Raw genomic sequence first — 20,389 nt, forward strand, 5'->3', positions numbered from 1 at the left:
AGGAGTAAAATTTAGTGATTCATCACTTACAACATCCAGTAAAGCTGTACATATTTAATGTATGAATCTTGATGAGTTTGAAAATAAATGTACACCATGAAACTATCACCATATACAATGCCCTAAACTTAAGCATCACCTCTAGAAATTCCCTTCCTCCTCCTTTGTTTTATCATAACATTTAACATAAGATCTACCCTCTTAATAAATTTTAAGTATCTAATACAGTATTGATAACTATATGCACCATGCTGTACAGTAGATCTATAGGATTTATTCATCTTGCATGAACATCTTTGATGAACATCTCCCCAGTTACGCCTCCTCCCAGCCTCACAGTAAACATGATTCTACTCTGCTTTTATGAGTTTGGCTGTGTTGGATGCCTGATATAAATGGGATCATGTAGTATTTCTTCTGTGTTTGGTTTATTTCCCTTGGAATAGTGTCTTCCAAGTTTATGTTGTAGCAAATGAAAAGATTTTCTTTTTTTAAAAGGCCAAATAATATTCCATTGTATTTATACACATTTTCTTTATCCATTCATCTGTCAGTGGACATTTAGGTTGTTTCCATGTCTTTGCTATTGTAAATAATGCTGCACTGCACAAGGGAATGCAGATAGTTCTTCCAGATCCCAATTCCAGTTCTTTTGGGTATATACCCAGGGGTAGGATTGCAGGATTGCATGTTAGTTCTACTTTTAATTTTTTGAGGAACCTCCGTACTGTTTTCTATAGTGGTTATACTGATTTACATTCCCACCAATAGCATATAAGGCTTAGAATTTCTCCATATCCTCACCAACACTTGCTTTTTGTTGTTGTTGTTATTAATAGCCATCCTAACAGATGTGAAGTGGTATTTCATTGAGGTTTTGATTTGCATTTTCCTGATAGTTAGTAATATTGAGCATCTTTTTATATACCTGTTGGCCATTTGTATGTCATTTTTGAAGAAATGACTATCAGATCTTTTGCCCATTTTAAAAATTGGGTTATTTGGGTTTTTTTTTTTTGTTTTGTTTTGCTATTGCATTTCAGGAGTCCCTTATATGTTTTAGGTATTAATCCTTTATCAGATATCAGATATACGATCTGCAAATATTTTCTCCTATTCTGTGCCTTGCTTTTTCATTTTGCTGATTTTTTTTTTTTTGCTGCACAGGTTTTTAGTTCTAATCATACTTGTTCATTTTGGCTTTTGTTGTTGCTTGTGCTTTGATGTCATATCCAGGAAGTCATTGCCAACATCATTGTCCAGAAGGTTTTTTCTCTAATTTTTCTTCTAGGAGTTTTTGGAGTTTCAGGTCTTATTTTAAAATATTGAATCCATTTTGGGTTGATTTTTATGTGTGGTGTGAGTTAAGCATCTACTTTAATTCGTTTGCTGTGGGTATCCAGTTTTCTCAATACCATTTATTATGAGACTATCTTTTTACCATTGTGTATTCTTGGCCCCCTTGTCAAAGATCAGTGTACCATAAATACGTGGTTTATTTCTGGGCTCCCTATTCTGTTTTATTGGTCAATATGTTTGTTTTTTATGCCAGTACCATGCTGTTTTGATTACTGTAGTTTGAAATTAGGAAATATGATGCCTCCTGCTTTGTTCTTCTTCCTCAAGATTATTTTGTCTACTTGGGATCTCTTATGATTCCATATGCATTTGAGGATTTTTTTATTTCCATAAAAATTGACATTCGGATTTTGATAAGGATTATATTGAATCAGTAAATCACTTTGGGTAGTATGAACATTTTGATAGTACTTGCAGTCAATGAATATGGGATAGCTTTCCATTTATTTGTGTCTTTTTCAGTTTCTTTCATCAATGTTATGTAGTTTTCTGTGTACAAGTCTTTAAGCTCCATGGTTAAGTTTATTTCTGAGCATTTTATTCTTTTTGATACTATTGTAAATGGGATTGGCTTTTTTTTTTTATTTCATTTTCAGGCAGTTCATTGTTAGGGTGTAAACATTTAGAAGGATTGATACTTTCATTGTTAGTGTAAACATTTAGAAGGATTGATATTAATTCTTCTTTAAGTGTTTGGTAGGATTCACCCATGAAGCCATCTGGTCCTGGGCTTTTCTGTGCTGTGAGGTTTTTGAAGACTGATTCAATCTCATTACTAGTTATAAATCTCGTTAGATTTTCTATTCATGATTTAGTCTTGGTAGGTTATACATTTCTAAGAATTTATCGTTTTCTACGTTATCCAATTTGTTGGCATACAGTTGTTCATAGTAGTCTCTTTAATCCTTTCTTTTTCTGTGGCATCAGTTATAACATCTCCTCTTTTTTTTTTCTGATTTTATTTGAGTCTTCCCTCCTTTTTCCTCTACCTAGCCAAAGGCAGTCAATTTTGTTGCTCTTTTTAAAAAGCCAGCTATTAGTTTAGTTGATTTTTTTCTAGTTTTTCTAATCTCCTTTGTTTATTTCTGCTTTAGTTTTTATTTCTTTCCTTCTACTAACTTTGGACTTAGTTTGCTTCTTTTCCTAGTTCCTTAATTGTAGAGTTGTTTATTTGAAATCTTATTTTATTTTATTAATATATATATATATATATATATATTTTAAACGTTTATTTGTTTATTTTGAGAGAGAGCACATGAGCAAGGGGAGAGGCAGAAAGAGAGGGAGAAAGAGAATCCCCAAGCAGGCTCCACGCTGTCAGCACAGAGCATGATGTGGGGCTCAAACTCACCAACCGTGAGATCATGACCTGAGGTGAAATCAAGAGCCAGATACTTAACCGACTGAGCCACCCAGGTACCCCTTTATTTTATTTTTTAAGTGGGCTCCACTGCCCAAGGTGGGGCTTGAACTCAAGACCCTGAGATCAAGAGTCACACATTCCACCAACTAAGTCAGCCAGGCATCTCTAAGACTTTTTTTGTTGTTGTTTTTGAGAGAGAGAGAGAGAACACGTGAGCATGAGCAAGGGAGGGACAGAGGGAGAAGGAGAGATAATCTTAAGCACAGAACCCGAGCTAGGGCTAAATCTCACGACCATGAGATCGTGACCTGAGCCAGAATCAAGAGTCTGACGCTTAACTGACTGAGCCACCTAGGTGCCCCATGAGATCTTCTTTTTTAATGTAGGCATTTATCACTATGAAATTCCCTCTTAGTTCTGCTCTTGCTGTATCCCATAAATATTGTTATCTTCTGATTTCATTTGTCTCAAGATATTTTATAATTTCCCTTCTGATTTCTTCCTTGACCCATTGTTTGCTTAAAAGTATGACATTTAATTTCCTTCCACATATTTGTGAAATTTCTAGTTTTCCTTCTGCTGTTGGAAGTAAGGTATTGAAATCTCCTAGTATTGTATTGCTGTGTATTTCTCCTTTCACTTCTCACTGCTTCATATATTTAGGTGCTCTGATGTTGGGTGCATATTTATTTATAGTTCTATCTTCTAGGTAAATTAACCCTTTTGTCATTATATAATGCCCATTTTTGTCTCTTGTGACAATTTTGACTTAAAGTCTATTTCATCTGATATACGCATGGCCAACCCTGCTTTCTTTGGTTATCGTTTTTATAGAATATCTTTCTCTATCCTTTCATTTTTAGCTTATATGTGCCCTTAAATATAAAGTGAGTTTCTTGTAGACAGATTATACTTGGATCTTGTTTTTTTTAATCATTCAGCCACTCTTGTGTCTTTGATTAGGGAGTTTAACATACTTACATGTAAAGTAATTATTTATAAGGACTTACTATCATCATTTATTATTTGTTTTGTCTTGTAGCTCTTTTGTCCCTCTTTTCCTCTCTTGATGTCTTCCTTTTTGTTTCATTGATTTTTTTGTACTAATGTATTTCTCCTTTTTTTCCTTTTGTTTATCTTTTATAGGTATTTTCTTTAGGGTTACAATGGGGCTTCCTTAAAACATAACAATCTATTTTAAGCCGATAAGAACTTAAATTTATTTGCTTTCGAGGGCTCTTTTTTGTTTTCTTGAATGTGTTTTTTTTTTTTTTTATAGCATCCCATTCCTAATAGAATATTGTCTCCTAATAGAATATTCTCTGAGGGTACTAGTGATGTTTTTTTGAAGTTTTCTTCCTTGCATGGTCTGTTTTCTTTTTCATTTGCTTTCATTTCTGTTTGTTTGTTCTGTTCTCTCTTTCACATTAGAGGCTTCCCACAGATACAGTAGATACCAGATCCGGGTAATCTGTGCCTATATATATATATATATATGAGTAGGCGCCAAAAAGCAGATTGGAAGCTCTAAGCACATGAGTGGCCCTTGCTGACTTTTAGCTTCACTTTAAAGTCATCTGGCTGGTCCATTTGTTGGAGAAATTCCCCATCCCAAATCAGTATTTTTTTAATCTTTTCTCTTGGGGCTAATCATATTTAGTGTGCATTATTTCTCTTAATCTTCTTGTGTTCAGATATAGTATTTATACCCTCATCTGTGCCTGACATTCCCCATATTTAGAAAATGAGCTACCAGTATTCACCATGATTGGGGTTTGCCTTTCTCCAGTAGCTAATCTTAGGGGAGGATCTTTCAAGATCTAGTTGGTTTTTAAGCAACTTTCAACCTTCCCACCTTATCTTAATCTCATCCCTTTACCTTCATTTTCAGAGGTACCTGAAGCTTTCAGTTCCTAAACTGTTTGAGGATTCTTAGGTGTAGTTTGGGTTAGTTCCTGGATTTCCCCACTTCTGGTTTAAGATTCAACTTTCTTGAGTACACTTATCTAATTATTTTCCAGCTTCCAGAGTACTGCTGCTATTGCCTCCTTTCCTCATTCTTTCTGACCTCATGGGTTTGTGTTTAAAAAAAAAAAAAAAAAAAAAGGCCCTATAGTTTTAGAGAGTTTTCTGGAGGGAGTAAAATTAGATGCATGTATTCAATCTGCCATCTTTATCTGAAACTAATTCTTACTACAGTGAAATAGTTGCCTTACCTCCCTTATGTGCTATTTCTGTTGATCCTCGGTTTACATTAGGTGTTATACCTGAAGAACCTTAGCCCTCGGGTGACCGAAAGAGACCTTGTCTCATTGTTCGCTCGGTTCCAGGAGAAAAAAGGACCACCAATTCAATTCCGAATGATGACTGGACGAATGAGGGGGCAAGCTTTTATCACCTTTCCCAGTAAGTAGCTTTATCTGGATAATTAATTGTAGCATCAGTTCATTAGAGACTATTTATACCCTCTCGAATTTAGATATAGCCCTTTGATTTCTTCATATCACATGAGAAGCATATGCTTGAACAAGCACATGGGAAGAAGGAAAGAGAAGTAAGGAAAATATGTTTTCAGTGTTCTTCCACCCTCCTTCCTATGTTTCCTCTCCTCCACTGACAGTGCATGACCGCCTTATCCCATTGTCCTCAGGTTTCTCCAGTCATAGCACTTCCCTTCTCACTCTATCAAAATGGACCTTCCCTTTGCTGACGATGGTATTTCTAGTTCAGATTATATTACTTATTAATATATTGGTATTCTGGTAGAATACCCTAGTATGCCCTATTCCTTTAGGACTAAGAGATTATATGTTAACATGCTAACTCACTAGTAATTCATAATTAACTGGGGGGTGATGATAAATTCCTTTAACTGTTGTCTCCATCTTACTACTTGATCTCAGTATCATAATTAAAAGAGAACAATAATACAGGAATATCATTTTCTATAGCAGACCAGACTGTCTCTTCTGGTGGAAGCTGGGTAGGAGCTCTACCTTTCATTATCCCTAACTACCATTACTTATAAACAGCCTAGTAATCTATGTATAGGCAAGTGCTTTTACACATAAGCCATACCAAACTCCCCTCTGCTTCTTTTGTACATTCTTAAACTATTTTTCCTATCTTGTTAAGGTTTGTGGATCCTCTACACTAGCGGTTTTCAGTCCTTTTGTGGGAGGACCCCTTTTAAACTTAAAATATTTTTCATTGACCCCAAGCTAATATGATCCATTAATTGAAAAATATATAATAAAATATTTTATAAACTCAGTACTTTAAAGTGTATAGCTGTTTTATAACAGCAGTATAACATTTGAAAATTTGTAGTATATACATATGTGAGACATAAATTGGTTTAGTCTAAAGACATTGCTTGTCTACTTATGATTTCACAGACTCTGGGCAATAATTCCACTTCTAAATTTTCTACATACAGGCTCTGAGACTGTTAAAAACAGTTGAAAGTTGAAAACTCCTGCTATCCTTGCTATACACTGTATACTCACACCTCAAGTACCCATATGCCTATAAGATTTCTTAAACTTATTTATTCCAATGAGGGCTCCCACTCTCCCATCAAAAGAAAAAAGCAAAATGTCCTCAGTACCATGATAACATCTTTTATTTGTGTCGTCCATTTTGAAAATGGTTTCATTATCATAATACCTATAATCTGTTATCTAAGAGGTTTATAGATTATTGGTTATAGCTTAGCCTTCTTTGTCACACTGTCTATATTCTTGTTTCTTTACCTTTATCTTTGTGTTAGGAGACATACAAACATCATTTTAAGTTTTTATTGTCATTCTTAGCCATTAGTTTAATCTTGATGAGTTATACAAATTTGAGATTATGGAAAAGATAATAAAACTAAGAACTATATAGATTTGTAGCCTATATTTAACTCCAAGGCAAAACAACATAAACTAGACTTGGAATAGAATTGAATTACTAAGCCCTATGTAAATTGATGCTTTTTTCTTTCTCTTTTAGATAAGGAGCTAGCACAGCAAGCATTGCATCTAGTAAATGGATATAAACTACGTGGGAAAATAATGGTGATAGAATTTGGAAAGAACAAAAAGCAACGGTCAGATCTCCAGGCTGCTTCTCTCATATCATCTGCTACAGATAACACTACAGAAATCAGTGGTAGTTAAAAGATATATAGATGGTGAGTCCCAGGAGGTCTTTCTTGCATCAGAATCTTGGATCTGGGATTTGTGTATAGATAGCAATTTGCTTGGATTTGAAGAAGAGAAACTTAACTGAGGGAGAGAAAAATCTAAGATAATCCCCCTCTGTTTCAGAACAAATTGGTAGGAAACATTTTTTATAATCAAAGACTATATAGGACAGACATGGCAAGTATGAAGTGTAGGGTACAAAGAGTATCATTTTCTCAGGATAAATTACAAAAGATTATTTCCAAGGATTTAAAAAATCTTTATAATTCATCTGGGGTTTAAATATTTGTCCCTAAATATAGCATTCTTTCCAAGGTTGCCTCCTATATGCAGAACTAAAAAACTAATCACATGTTGAAATATTTATTTACTAGAGCTCATTTATCCTTCTTTATATCCACCAGTAAATAAATGACCAAGACCCCAGGCATAAACATCAACAAATGCTGTTGAATAAGAACTGTCAGCAGTGACAATAGGTTGTTTCATAAGTTAGTCCACACATTTAACGAATGCTTCCCCATGAAGTTACCAGTGTCTTCAAAAAGCTATATATTTTTCTAATGAAAGCATTTAGATCAAAATATTAATGTTCTCATAGTCATTAAGCTAGCTACCATTGAGCAATCATTGAATTCAAAGCAATAAACATTGAATCAATATCTAATGTATGTTATGTATTAGGTGTATGAATTTTAGAAGAGGAACATACTAGCAAACAGTACTAAAGGAGGGTGGGAAGAAAGTGTTCTCCAGAAGAGAGTCAGTCATTCCTAAATCCCTCAGTTATTTGTAGTTGCTGGAGAATAGAAAGAATATATGATATAGAGGAAGTAGTACAAACTTTGGAATTGGACTTGTGTTTGAACTTCACAGCCACACTTACCATTTCGTGACCTTGGCAAGTCACTTAATCTGAGCCTCAGTTTTCTCATCTATAAAATGAGGATAATAATACTACTTACCTCACTGGGTTGTAAGGATTAAATGAGATGATATTATTTTAGCTGAAGAACAGGAAGAAAAAAACTGAAGAAAATTTAACAGAGAGTAAGACCATTAAGCACCCCAACATACTTTTAATGAGAGGACAAGAAAAAGAAAAGAGGAAGAAAGAAGCAGAAAACATATTCCAATAAATAATGGCTGTAAATGTCTCACATTTGATGAGAAACATCACCTATACGTCCAAGAATTTCAACAAACCCCAAGTAGGATAAAGAAGAAATCCACAGACCCATCATAACAAAAGTGCTAAAACTCAAAGACAAAGAGAAACTCTGGAAAGTAACATGAGAAAAATGAAGCATCACTTACAAGAGAACCCCAATCAGATTAACTGCTAACTTCTCATCAAAAACAATGGAGATGGCAATGGGATAACATATTCAAAGTGCTCAAAGAAAACACCTGCCAATATAGAACCTATATCTAATAAAGCTGTTTTTGAAAATGAAGATAAAATATAAGCCTTCCCACATCATCAAAAACTGTTGTTGCTGGCAGACCTAACTTATAGGAAATAGTAAAGGAAGTTCTTCAGGCAGAAAGCAGTGACTTTGGATAATAATTTAAATCTGTACATATAGAAAAATAGCATGGGTAAAGGTAATTACATAATTAGGAAGGACAGTCTAAATGCATTTTTCCTTCTCTTAATTGATTTTTAAAACAGTTGTATAAAGCAGTATGTATATAGTTGCATTATTGGGTTTATAACATATAAAAATGCAATATATTTGCCAAAAACAGAACTTAGCGTGGAAGCAAAGCTGTATTGGACTATAGAAATGACTCCAGATGGTAACGCCAATCTACAGGAACAAGTGAAGAAAAGAAATAGGAAATAAGAAAGTTAATATAAAAAAATGACAAATATATATTTTCTCTTCTTCCTTCTCTGAGCTTCTTTAAAAGACATAAAATTTCATCAAATAATAATTATAACAGTGTATTGTTGGATTTATAACATGTAGAAATAATATGTATAACAATAATACCATAAAAAAGTGGGGAAAGGAATAGATTCATGTAGGAGTAAGGTGTTTATATCTCATTGGAATTTAGTTTGTATATATCTGAAGCCAACTGAGTTAAGATTTGTATGGTAAGTGCTAGAGCAACCACTATGTAAATAACTGAAAATACTATTAAAGAAACTTAAATTAGAAAATATTCAATGCCAAAGGATAAATAGAGAAACAAAGACAAACCTCAGAGACATATAAAAAGCAAACAGTAAAATGGCAATCTTAAGTCCACCTATATTAATAATTGCAATAAATATGAATGGATTAAACAATCCAGTTAAAGGCAGAGATTGTCAGACTGGGAAAAACACACAAGATTCACCCCTATGCTATTTGTTGGGGTTACACTTTGGAGATACAAATAGATTGAAGGTTAAACAGAATTATCAGGCAAATGGCAACTATAAGAAAGCTGGAGTGGCTATACTAATACCAGATAAAATAGACTTTAAAACAAAAAATGTCATTAGACACAAAGAGTGACATCTTGTAGTGATAAAAGAGTAGATCCATCAGGAAGAGCAAAATTATATATGCACCTAATAATGGAGCACCAAAATACATGAATCAAAAACTGAACTAAATGAAGGGAGAAATACACAAGTGTACAATAAGAATTGGGGTATTCAGTACTCCATTTTGAATAATAGAACAATTAGATAATAAGCAAGGAAATAGAAGACTTGAACAGTGCCATAATGAACTAGACCTTAAAGTGATCTATAAAACACTACCCAGCAAGAACAGAATGCACATTCTTCTCAAGGGCATATGAAATATCTTCAGGATAGATCATATCGTAGACCATAAAACAAACCTCAGTAAATTTAAGCAGACTGAAATCATGCAAAGTATATCTTCTGACTACATGGAATTGAGTTAGAAACCAATAACAGAAAGTTGGGGAACTTGGAAATATGAAGTAGACACACTTTTAAATGACCAATGGGTCAAGTAAAAAAATCACAAGAGAAATTAAGAAATCCTTTGAGATGAATGAAAATGAAGACACAACATACCAAAATGTGGGATGCACCAAAAGCAATGCTTGGAGAGAAATTTATAAACACAAATGCCTATATTTAACAAGAAAAAATATCACATATAAATAACATATTTTATACCTTGAGACACTGGGAAAAGAGGAGCAAACTAAACTTAGAGCAAGCAAAAGGAAGGAATAAAAAAGATTAGATAAATAAGTGACAGAGAATAGAAAAACATTAGAGAAAGTCAATGAAACTAATGGTTAGTTCCAGAAAAAGATCAGCAAACAGCAAAAGTGACAAAATTTTTGCTAGATTGACCAGGGAAAAAAGAAGACTCAAATTACTAGAATCAGAAGTGAAGGAGAGAACATTACTATCAATCTTCTAGAAATAAAAAGTATTATGAAGGAACACTATGAACAATCATATACCAATAAATTAGATAACTTAGATGGAATGGAAAAATTCCTAGAAACACAAACTACTGAAACCAATCAGAAACAAAATCTGAAAATGTCTGTAACAAGTAAAGAGGTTAATTAATAACTTAAAAAAACACAAGGAAAACCCCAGGCTCAAATGGCTTCTCAGATAAATTCTAGCAAACACTGAAGAATTAATACAAATTCCTACATACTCTTTCAAAAAGTATAAGAGGAACATTTCTAATATATGCTATAAACATGGAATAACCCTGAAAACATGCTAAATGAAAGAAGCCAGTCACAAAAGACTGTATAATTATATGATTCCATTTATATGAAGTGTCCGGAATTTGTAAATATATAGAGACAGAAAGTGGATTAGTGGTTGCTCAGGGCTAGGGATGATAGCTGAATTGTATGAGGTTTCTTTAGAAGTTGGTTAAATGTCCTAAAATTGATTGTCATAATAATTGTACAACTCTATGAATATACTATAAGTAATGAATTGTATGTATGTGAATTATATCTCAAAGTCACCAAAAAAAAAAGAAATTGGATAAAACCCAACAGTCCATCAATAGGAAAATGAATAAATTATGATACATTCATTTAGTGGAATACTGTACATCCATTAAAATAATGGGGTATATGTATGAATACATTCTGATCTGTTTGGTGTCCAGAATTTTGTACTAATTTAAAAAGCAAGAAATGGTATAATGTGAATGCATTTTTATAAACAAAAGCATTTGTATTTGTATGATATATGTATATACAGGTATTTCTGAATAAATTTAGGAAAAAGCTGGGAAATATACATACCAAACTGTAAAACTTTTAGAAGTGGGATTAGATAGGCTGAAAGGGGACTTTTGCTTTACAAAATTTTTAAAGTGGTGTGATTTGGGGTGATTTTTACTTTTTTTCAGTTATTTTTTTTAATTAAAAAAATTTGTAATACTCTACAAATGTCTTGGCTTCCAGAATATTTGTCAGGCCTGTTCTGAGAATATCATCTAACTGTACTCAGGACAAACTCCTGTTCCTTTTATATACTGCTCACTTAGGATTAACTCTTCAATTTTAAATATAGTTTAAGGGGAAGAAGTAAGTTATCCTGGTATAACCTCTTGCACATATTACCCAGGGACATACTTCTAAGCTGGACTTTTCAGAAGAAACTTATTCCTATTGAGTGGAAAATCTCACCTCTGCCCTTTACTAGACCTACAGATCATTAACAATAGAGGAAAATAAAAATAGAGGATGTCCCTCAACTGGTGCATATACAAACTGTGGTATATCCATACAATGGAATCCTACTCAGCAATAAAAACTATGATGAACTGTCATACATGCAACAACTTGGATGAATCTCAAATGCATTTTGCTAAGTAAAAGAAGCCAATCTCAAAAGGCTACTTACTGTTTGATTCCATTTATATAATATTCTGGAAAAGGCAAAACTATAAGGAAAGAAAACAAATCAGTGGATGTCAGGGGTCAAAACTGGCAGACTGATTACAAAATGGTAACACAAAGAATTTGCTTTAGTAATGGAAGGTTTCTGTATCTTGATTATAAGTTACTTAAGTGTATGCATTTGTCAAAACTCGAATTATATACCAGAAAGGATAAATTTTACCATATGTAAATTTTTAAATAAATGTAATTTTTAATGGAGAGAAGAAACAGTTTCTTAAAGTCATTTTCATAAAGTATTGTTCATATTCTGTGGTCTTTTGATTACATAGAAGACTTAAAGCCACTTAGCTGCTATTTATTTTCTGCACACAGGTCAGCAGAAATCACCAGTTAAAAACATCTATACATACACACACAAGCCTACCATAAAAAAAATCAAAAGACAAACTAGAAAATAATTTGTCATGCACAAAGAGCTAATTTCCTTAATACAATGTATATAATTTTCTTAGTGTACAAAAGTCAATTCAATAAAAATGTGAGTGAACCAGAAAATTTATAGAAACTGAAATATAAATGAGTAATAAACTAAGAAAAGTGTTCAGAGTAGTAATAAAAGTTTGGACAACGAGCTCCTTTTTTTTAAAATAAAACTTTTTAGACTTACAGAAAAGTCACAAAAATAGCATGAGTTACCATATATCCTTCACCCAGCCTCCCCTAGTGTTAACACTTTATTGTAATCATAGTACAATTCTCAAAAACCAAGAAAATAATATTGACACAGTACTATTGACTAATTTCAGACCTTATTTGATTTTTTCCATTTGTCCCACTAATGTGTTTTTATGATCCATGTTCAAATCCAGTATCCTACATTGCATTTATTATTTATTGCAGTTATTTTGTAAAATGTCCCTAATTGGGGTTTGTCGGATAATTTCCTGTGATTAGACTCAGGTTATGTGTTTTTGGTAAGAATACGACAGAAGTGATGTACCCTTTTTAGTGCATCATATCAGAAGATAGCTAATGCTGTTATGTCTTAATACTGGTGTTATTAACCTCAATCACTTGGTTAAGGTGTTTGCTATGCTTCACTGTACAGTTACTATTTTCTTCTTTAAAATTAATAAATATCTTATAGGAAGACACATTGAGACCATTCAAATATCCTGTTTCTCTTCATACTTGTGCCCACTAATTTTAGTATTTATCAGTTGTTCTTGATGGTGACAGTTACTACTGTGGGGTTTACTAATAGTGATTTTTATTTCTTTCATTGCTTCTATATGTATTAATTGAAATTCTATAAGGAAAAATAACCATCTCCCCCATTTATTTACTGATTTATTTATATCAGCATGGACTAATGGATGTTTATTTTATTCTGACTTAATAACTTAATACCATCATTATTTTGTTCAAATTGTTTCAACTTTTTTTTTAATGTATGAAATTTATTGTCAAATTGGTTTCCATACAACACCCAGTGCTCATCCCAAAAGATGCCCTCTTCAATGCCCATCACCTACCCTCCCCTCCCTCCCACCCCCCATCAACCCTCAGTTTGTTCTCAGTTTTTAAGAGTCTCTTATGCTTTGGCTCTCTCCCACTCTAACCTCTTTTTTTTTTTTTTCCTTCCCCTCCCCCATGGATTTCTGTTAAGTTTCTCAGGATCCACATAAGAGTGAAAACATAGTATCTGTCTTTCTCTGTATGACATATTTCACTTAGCATCACACTCTCCAGTTCCATCCACGTTGCTACAAAGGGCCATATTTCACTCTTTCTCATTACCATGTAGTACTCGATTGTGTATATAAACCACAATTTCTTTATCAGTTCATCAGTTGATGGACATTTAGGCTTTTTCCACATTTTGGCTATTGTTGAGAGTGCTGCTATAAACATTGTGGTACAAGTGCCCCTATGTATCAGTACTCCTGTATCCCTTGGGTAAATTCCTAGCAGTGCTACTGCTGGGTCATAGGGTAGGTCTATTTTTAATTTTTTGAGGAACCTCTCCACTGTTTTCCAGAGTGGCTGTACCAGTTTGCATTCCCACCAATAGTGCAAGAGGGTTCCCGTTTCTCCACATCCTCGCCAGCATCTATAGTCTCCTGATTTGTTCATTATAGCCACTCTGACTGCCGTGAGGTGGTATCTGAGTGTGGTTTTGATTTGTATTTCCCTGATGAGGAGCGACGTTGAGCACCTTTTCATGTGCCCCTTGGCCATCTGGATGTCTTCTTTAGAGAAGTGTCTATTCATGTTTTCTGCCCATTTCTTCACTGGATTGTTTTTGGGGTGTGGAGTTTGGTGAGCTCTTTATAGATTTAGGATACTAGCCCTTTGTGCGATATGTCATTTGCAAATATCTTTTCCCATTCCATTGGTTGCCTTTTCGTTTTGTTGGTTGTTTCCTTTGCTGTGCAGAGGCTTTTTATCTTCATGAAATCCCAATACTTCATTCTTGCTTTTAATTCCCTTGCCCTTGGGGATGTGTCAAATAAGAAATTACTGCAGCTGAGGTCAGAGAGGTCTTTTCCTGCTTTCTCCTCTAGGGTTTTGATGGATTCCTATCTCACATTCAGGTCCTTTATCCATTTTGAGTTTATTTTTGTGAATGGTGTGAGAAAGTGGTCTAGTTTCATTCTTCTGCATGTTGCTGTCCAGTTCTCCCAGCACCATTTGTTAGAGACTGTCTTTTTTCCATTGGATATTCTTTCCTCCTTCGTCAAAGATTAGTTGGCCATACTTTTGTGGGTCTAGTTCTGGGGTTTCTATTCTATTCCATTGGTCTATGTGTCTGTTTTTGTGCCAATACCATGCTGTCTTGATGATGACAGCTTTGTAGTAGAGGCTAAAGTCTGGGATTGTGATGCCTCCTGCTTTGGTCTTCTTCAAAATTACTTTGGCTGTTCGGGACCTTTTGTGGTTCCATATGAATTTTAGAATTGCTTGTTCTAGTTTCGAGAAGAATGCTGGTGCAATGTTGATTGGGATTGCATTGAATGTGTAGATAGCTTTGGGTAGTATCGACATTTTGACAATATTTATTCTTCCAATCCATGAGCAGGGAATGTCTTTCCATTTCTTTATATCTTCTTCAATTACCTTCATAAGCTTTCTATAGTTTTCAGCATACAGATCTTTTACATCTTTGGTTAGATTTATTCCTAGGTATTTTATGCTTCTTGGTGCAATTGTGAATGGGATCAGTTTCTTTATTTGTCTTTCTGTTGCTTCATTGTTAGTGTATAAGAATGCAACTGATTTCTGTACATTGATTTTGTATCCTGCAACTTTGCTGAATTCATGTATCAGTTCTAGCAGACTTTTGGTAGAGTCTGTTGGATTTTCCATGTATAATATCATGTCATCTGCAAAAAGTGAAAGCTTGACTTCATCTTTGCCAATTTTGATGGCTTGGATTTCCTTTTGTTGTCTGATTGCTGATGCTAGCACTTCCAACACTATGTTAAGCAACAGAGGTGAGAGTGGACATCCCTGTCATGTTCCTGGTCTCAGGGGGAAAGCTCTCAGTTTTTCCCCATTGAGGATGATATTAGCTGTGGGCTTTTCATAAATGGCTTTTATGATCTTTAAATATGTTCCTTCTATCCCGACTTTCTCGAGGGTTTTTATTAAGGAAGGATGCTGAATTTTGTCAAATGCTTGTTCTGCATCAATTGACAGGATCATATGGTTCTTATCTTTTCTTTTATTAATGTGATGTATCACGTTGATTGATTTGCGAATGTTGAACCAGCACTGCATCCCAGGAATGAAACCCACTTGATCATGGTGAATAATTCTTTTTATATGCTGTTGAATTCGATTTGCTAGTATCTTATTGAGAATTTTTGCATCCATATTCATCAGGGATATTGGCCTGTAGTTCTCTTTTTTTACTGGGTCTCTGTCTGGTTTAGGAATCAAAGTAATACTGGCTTCATAGAATAAGTCTGGAGGTTTTCCTTCCCTTTCTATTTTTTGGAACAGCTTGAGAATGATAGGTATTATCTCTGCTTTAAATGTCTGGTAGAATTCCCCTGGGAAGCCATCTGGTCTTGGACTCTTATTTGTTGGGAGATTTTTGATAACTGATTCAATTTCTTCACTGGTTCTGGGTCTGTTCAAGCTTTCTATTTCCTCCTGTTTGAGTTTTGGAAGTGTGTGGATGTTTAGGAATTTGTCCATTTCTTCCAGGTTGTCCAGTTTGTTGGCATATAATTTTTCATAGTATTCCCTGATAATTGCTTGTATTTCTGAGGGATTGGTTTTAATAATTCCATTTTCATTCACGATTTTATCTGTTTGGGTCATCTCCCTTTTCTTCTTGAGAAGCCTGGCTAGAGGTGTATCAATTTTGTGTATTTTCTCAAAAAACCAACTCTTGGTTTCATTGATCTGCTCTCCAGTTTTTTTAGATTCTATATTGTTTATTTCTGCTCTGATCTTTATTATTTCTCTTCTTCTGCTGGGTTTAGGCCGTCTTTGCTGCTCTGCTTCTATTTCCTTTAGGTGTGCTGTTAGATTTTGTATTTGGGATTTTTCTTGTTTCTTGAGATAGGCCTCGATTACAATGTATTTTCCTCCTCTCAGGACTGCCTTCGCTGCATCCCAAAGCATTTGGATTCTTGTATTTTCATTTTCGTTTGTTTCCATATATTTCTTAATTTCTTCTCTAATTACCTGGTTGACCCTTTCATTCTTTAGCAGGGTGTTCTTTAACCTCCATGCTTTTGGAGGTTTTCCAGACTTTTTCCTGTGGTTGATTTCAAGCTTCATAGCATTGTGTTCTGAAAGTATGCATGGTATGATCTCAATTCTTGTATACTTATGAAGAGCTGTTTTGTGACCCAGTATGTGATGTATCTTGGAGAACGTTCCATGTGCACTCAAGAAGAAAGTATATTCTGTTGCTTTGGGATGCAGAGTTCTAAATATATCTGTCAAGTCCATCTGATCCAATGTATCATTCAGAGCCCTTGTTTCTTTATTGACCATGTGTCTAGATGATCTATCCATTGTTGTAAGTAGGGTTAAAGTCCCCTGCAATTACCACATTCTTGTCAATAAGGTTGCTTATGTTTGTGATTGTTTTATATATTTGGGGGCTCCCGTATTTGGCGCATAGACATTTATAATTGTTAGTTCTTCTTGATGGATAGACCCTGTAATTATTGTATAATGCCCTTCTCTATCTCTTGTTACAGCCTTTAATTTAAAGTCTAGTTTGTCTGATATAAGTATGGCTACTCCAGCTCTCCTTTGACTTCCAGTAGCATGATAAATAGTTCTCCATCCCCTCACTTTCAATCTGAAAGTGTCCTCAGGTCTAAAATGAGTCTCTTTTAGACAGCAAATAGATGGGTCTTGTTTTTTTATTCATTTTGATACCCTATGTCTTTTGGTTAGCCCGTTTAGTCCATTTACATTCAGTGTTATTATAGAAAGATACAGGTTTAGAGTCATTGTGATGTCTGTAGGTTTCATGCTTGTAGCGATGTCTCTGGTACTTTGTGTCACAGGATCCCCCTTAGGATCTCTTGTAGGACTGGTTTAGTGGTGATGAATTCGTTCAGGTTTTGTTTGTTTGGGAAGACCTTTATCTCTTCTTCTATTCTAAATGACAGATTTGCTGGATAGAGGATTCTCGGCTGCATATTTTTTTCTGTTCATCACATTGAAGATTTCCTGCCATTCCTTTCTGGCCTGCCAAGTTTCAGTAGAGAGATCCGTCACGAGTCTTATCGGTCTCCCTTTATATGTTAGAGCACGTTTATCCCTAGCTGCTTTCAGAATTTTCTCTTTATCCTTGTATTTTGCCAGTTTCACTATGATATGTCATGCAGAAGATCAATTCAAGTTACATCTGAAGGGAGTTCTCTGTGCCTCTTGGATTTCAATGCCTTGTTCCTTCCCCAGATCAGGGAAGTTCTCAGCTGGTATTTCTTCAAGTACCCCTTCAGCACCTTTCCCTCTCTCTTCCTCCTCTGGAATACCAATTGTGCGTAGATTATTTCTCTTTCGTGCATCACTTAGTTCTCTAATTTTCCCCTCATACTACTCGATTTTTTTTTATCTCTCTTTTTCTCAGCTTCTTTTTCCATAATTTTATCTTCTAGTTCACCTATTCTCTCCTCTGCCTCTTCAATGCGAGCTGTGGTCGTCTCCATTTTATTTTGCAGCTCATTAATAGCATTTTTAGCTCCTCCTGGCTGTTCCTTAGTCCCTTGATCTCTGTAGCAATAGATTCTTAGCTGTCCTTTATACTGTTTTCAAGCCCAGTGATTAATGACTATTATTCTAAATTCACTTTCTGTTATATTGTTTAAATCGTTTTTGATCAGTACGTTAGCTGTCGTTATTTCCTGGACGTTTTTTTGAGGGGAATTCTTCTGTTTCGTCATTTTGGATAGTCCCTGGAGTGGTGCAGACCTGCAGGGCACTTCCCCTGTGCTGTCTTGAATAACTGGAGTTGGTGGGCGGGGCCGCAGTCAGACCTGATGTCTGCCCCCAGCCCACCGCTGGGGCCACAGTCAGACTGGTTTGTACCTTCTCTTCCCCTCTCCTAGGGGCGGGATTCACTGTGGGGTGGCATGGCCCATTTGGGCTACTTGCACACTGCCAGGCTTGTTGTGCTGGGGATCTGGCATATTAGCTGGGGTGGATCAGCAAGTTGCATGGGGGCGGGAGGGGCAGGCTCAGCTCGCTTAGCCTTCGGTGATCTACTTCGGGAGGGGCCCTGTGACACCGGGAGTGAGTCAGACCCACTGGAGGGATGGATCCACAGAAGCACAGCGTTGGGTGTTTGCCCGGTGCAAGCAAGTTCTATGATGGGAACTGGTTCCCTTTGGGATTTTAGCTGGGGGATGGGCAAGGGAGATGGCGCTGGCGAGCGCCTTGTTCCCTGCCAAGCTGTGCTCTGTTGTCCAGAGCTCAGCAACTCTCCCTCCCGTTGTTCTCTAGCCATCCCGTTCCCCGAGCAGATCTGTTAACTTATAACCTTCCAGATGTTAAGTCCTGCTTGCTGTCAGAACACACTCTGTCCGGCCCTTCTGCTTTTGCAAGCCAGACTCAGGGGCTCTGCTTTGCTGGCAGGCTGCCCCTCCACCCCAGCTCCCTCCCACCAGTCCGTGTATCGCACACCGCCTCTCTGCCCTTCCTACCCTCTTCCGTGGACCTCTTGTCTACGCTTGGCTCCAGAGAATCCATTCTGCTAGTCTTCTGGTGATTTTCTGGGTTATCTAGGCAGGTGTGGGTGGAATCTAAGTGATCTGCAGGACACGGTGAGCCCAGCGTCCTCCTACACCACCATCTTCCCGGAAGCCTCTCAAATTGTTTCAACTTTGGCCATTCAGAGCTTCTTTGTCATTTTGACATGTCTCCATTTTTTGACTACTTCCTTCTTTCTGGCACTACAAGTTGTTCCAGACTCATCTTGGTTTTTTTTTTTCCCTGAGTGCTGGAATCAACCATTTCTACATGAAGCCCTAGTTCACTTGACTGGAAAAATAGTATTTGAAACCAAGACCTGTGTCAAATATTATAAAGATTGATAACAGCAAATGTTTCCAAGGGTATAGAAAATAGACACTTTCATACACTTTGGGTGAGAGTATAAATAAGTGTAACCTTTTGGGAGGACAATTTGGCCATGTCTATTAAAAATAGTTGTGAGGGCCTCCTAGGTGGTTCACTCTGTTAAGTGCTGACTCTTTGTTTTGGCCCAGGTCTTGATTTCATGGTTGGTGAGTTCAATCCACGCGTCAGGCTCTGCACTGATAATGCTGACAGCATGGAGCCTATTTGGGATTCTCTGTCTCCTCTCTTTGCCCCTTCCCTGCTTGTGTGTGTGTTGTGTGCACATGTACTCCCTCTCTCAAAAATAAATATTAATTGTGAAGATCTAGAAAATCTTCTAGAAATCCATTATACAGAAATATTTTTATATATGTTCAAGGAATATTCATTGCAGCATTGTAATAGCAAAAACCTGGAAACAAAAGTTCATCAAGAGGGAACTGATTAGTTAAATAACCATATTGTGGTACAACTATATGATGAAGTATTTGGCATTAAAAGGAATGAGACATATCTATAGATATTGATATGGACCTCGCTTCATAGTTCATTGAGAAAATAAAAGCAATTAGATGAGAACTTCCTCATCTTCTTATAACCAAATCTACCATCTACTTAATTTGTGTCTACACTCCTGATTTGTGTCTACAGTACACTCTAGCTTTCTCTGTGTACTAAATAGAATAGTGATTAAGGGTGTGGGATCTAATGTCATACTCCCAGTGTTCAGATCCCAACTCTACCATTTACTAGCTGTGTGAACTTGAGTAAATTATTTAAACTTTGCCATCGTTTTTTTTTTATTTTTAAAATAAATGAGGGCAAAAAAGGATCTACCTCACAGTGTTTTATTAAATGAATATGTGTAAGGTGTTTTGAATAGTACCTGGCACATAGTAAGAGCTCAATAAATATTAGATTATCATTATAATGGATGAAGTATCCTAGCCTCTATAAATGGCCATCCCCTTTGGGTTCCAGTCCCCTGATTTCTCAAGCACCTAACACATAT

The 20,389-nt window shown here is 35.6% G+C and overlaps 1 protein-coding gene across 5 annotated transcripts in view; it reads left to right on the forward strand.

Moving 5' to 3' along the window:
- RBM41 (RNA binding motif protein 41) overlaps positions 1-13,137 on the forward strand; it is a 64,767-nt gene extending 51,630 nt beyond the window's left edge. For 2 of the 5 annotated variants that reach the window (XM_081793269.1, XM_081793268.1), the window contains 2 exons: positions 4,981-5,128; positions 6,719-13,136. In XM_081793269.1, the coding sequence (XP_081649395.1) occupies positions 4,981-5,128; positions 6,719-6,885 (315 nt within the window). In that variant the 3' untranslated portion in view covers positions 6,886-13,136. Of the gene's footprint in view, positions 1-4,980; positions 5,129-6,718 lie in introns of all 5 variants that reach the window. The other 3 variants (XM_081793265.1, XM_081793267.1, XM_081793266.1) reach the window with 2 other exon arrangements.
- Positions 13,138-20,389: the final 7,252 nt, after the last annotated feature.

Source organism: Panthera onca, chromosome X (genome assembly GCF_046562875.1).
Source record: "Panthera onca isolate mPanOnc1 chromosome X, mPanOnc1 haplotype 2, whole genome shotgun sequence".
NCBI lineage: Eukaryota > Metazoa > Chordata > Mammalia > Carnivora > Felidae > Panthera > Panthera onca.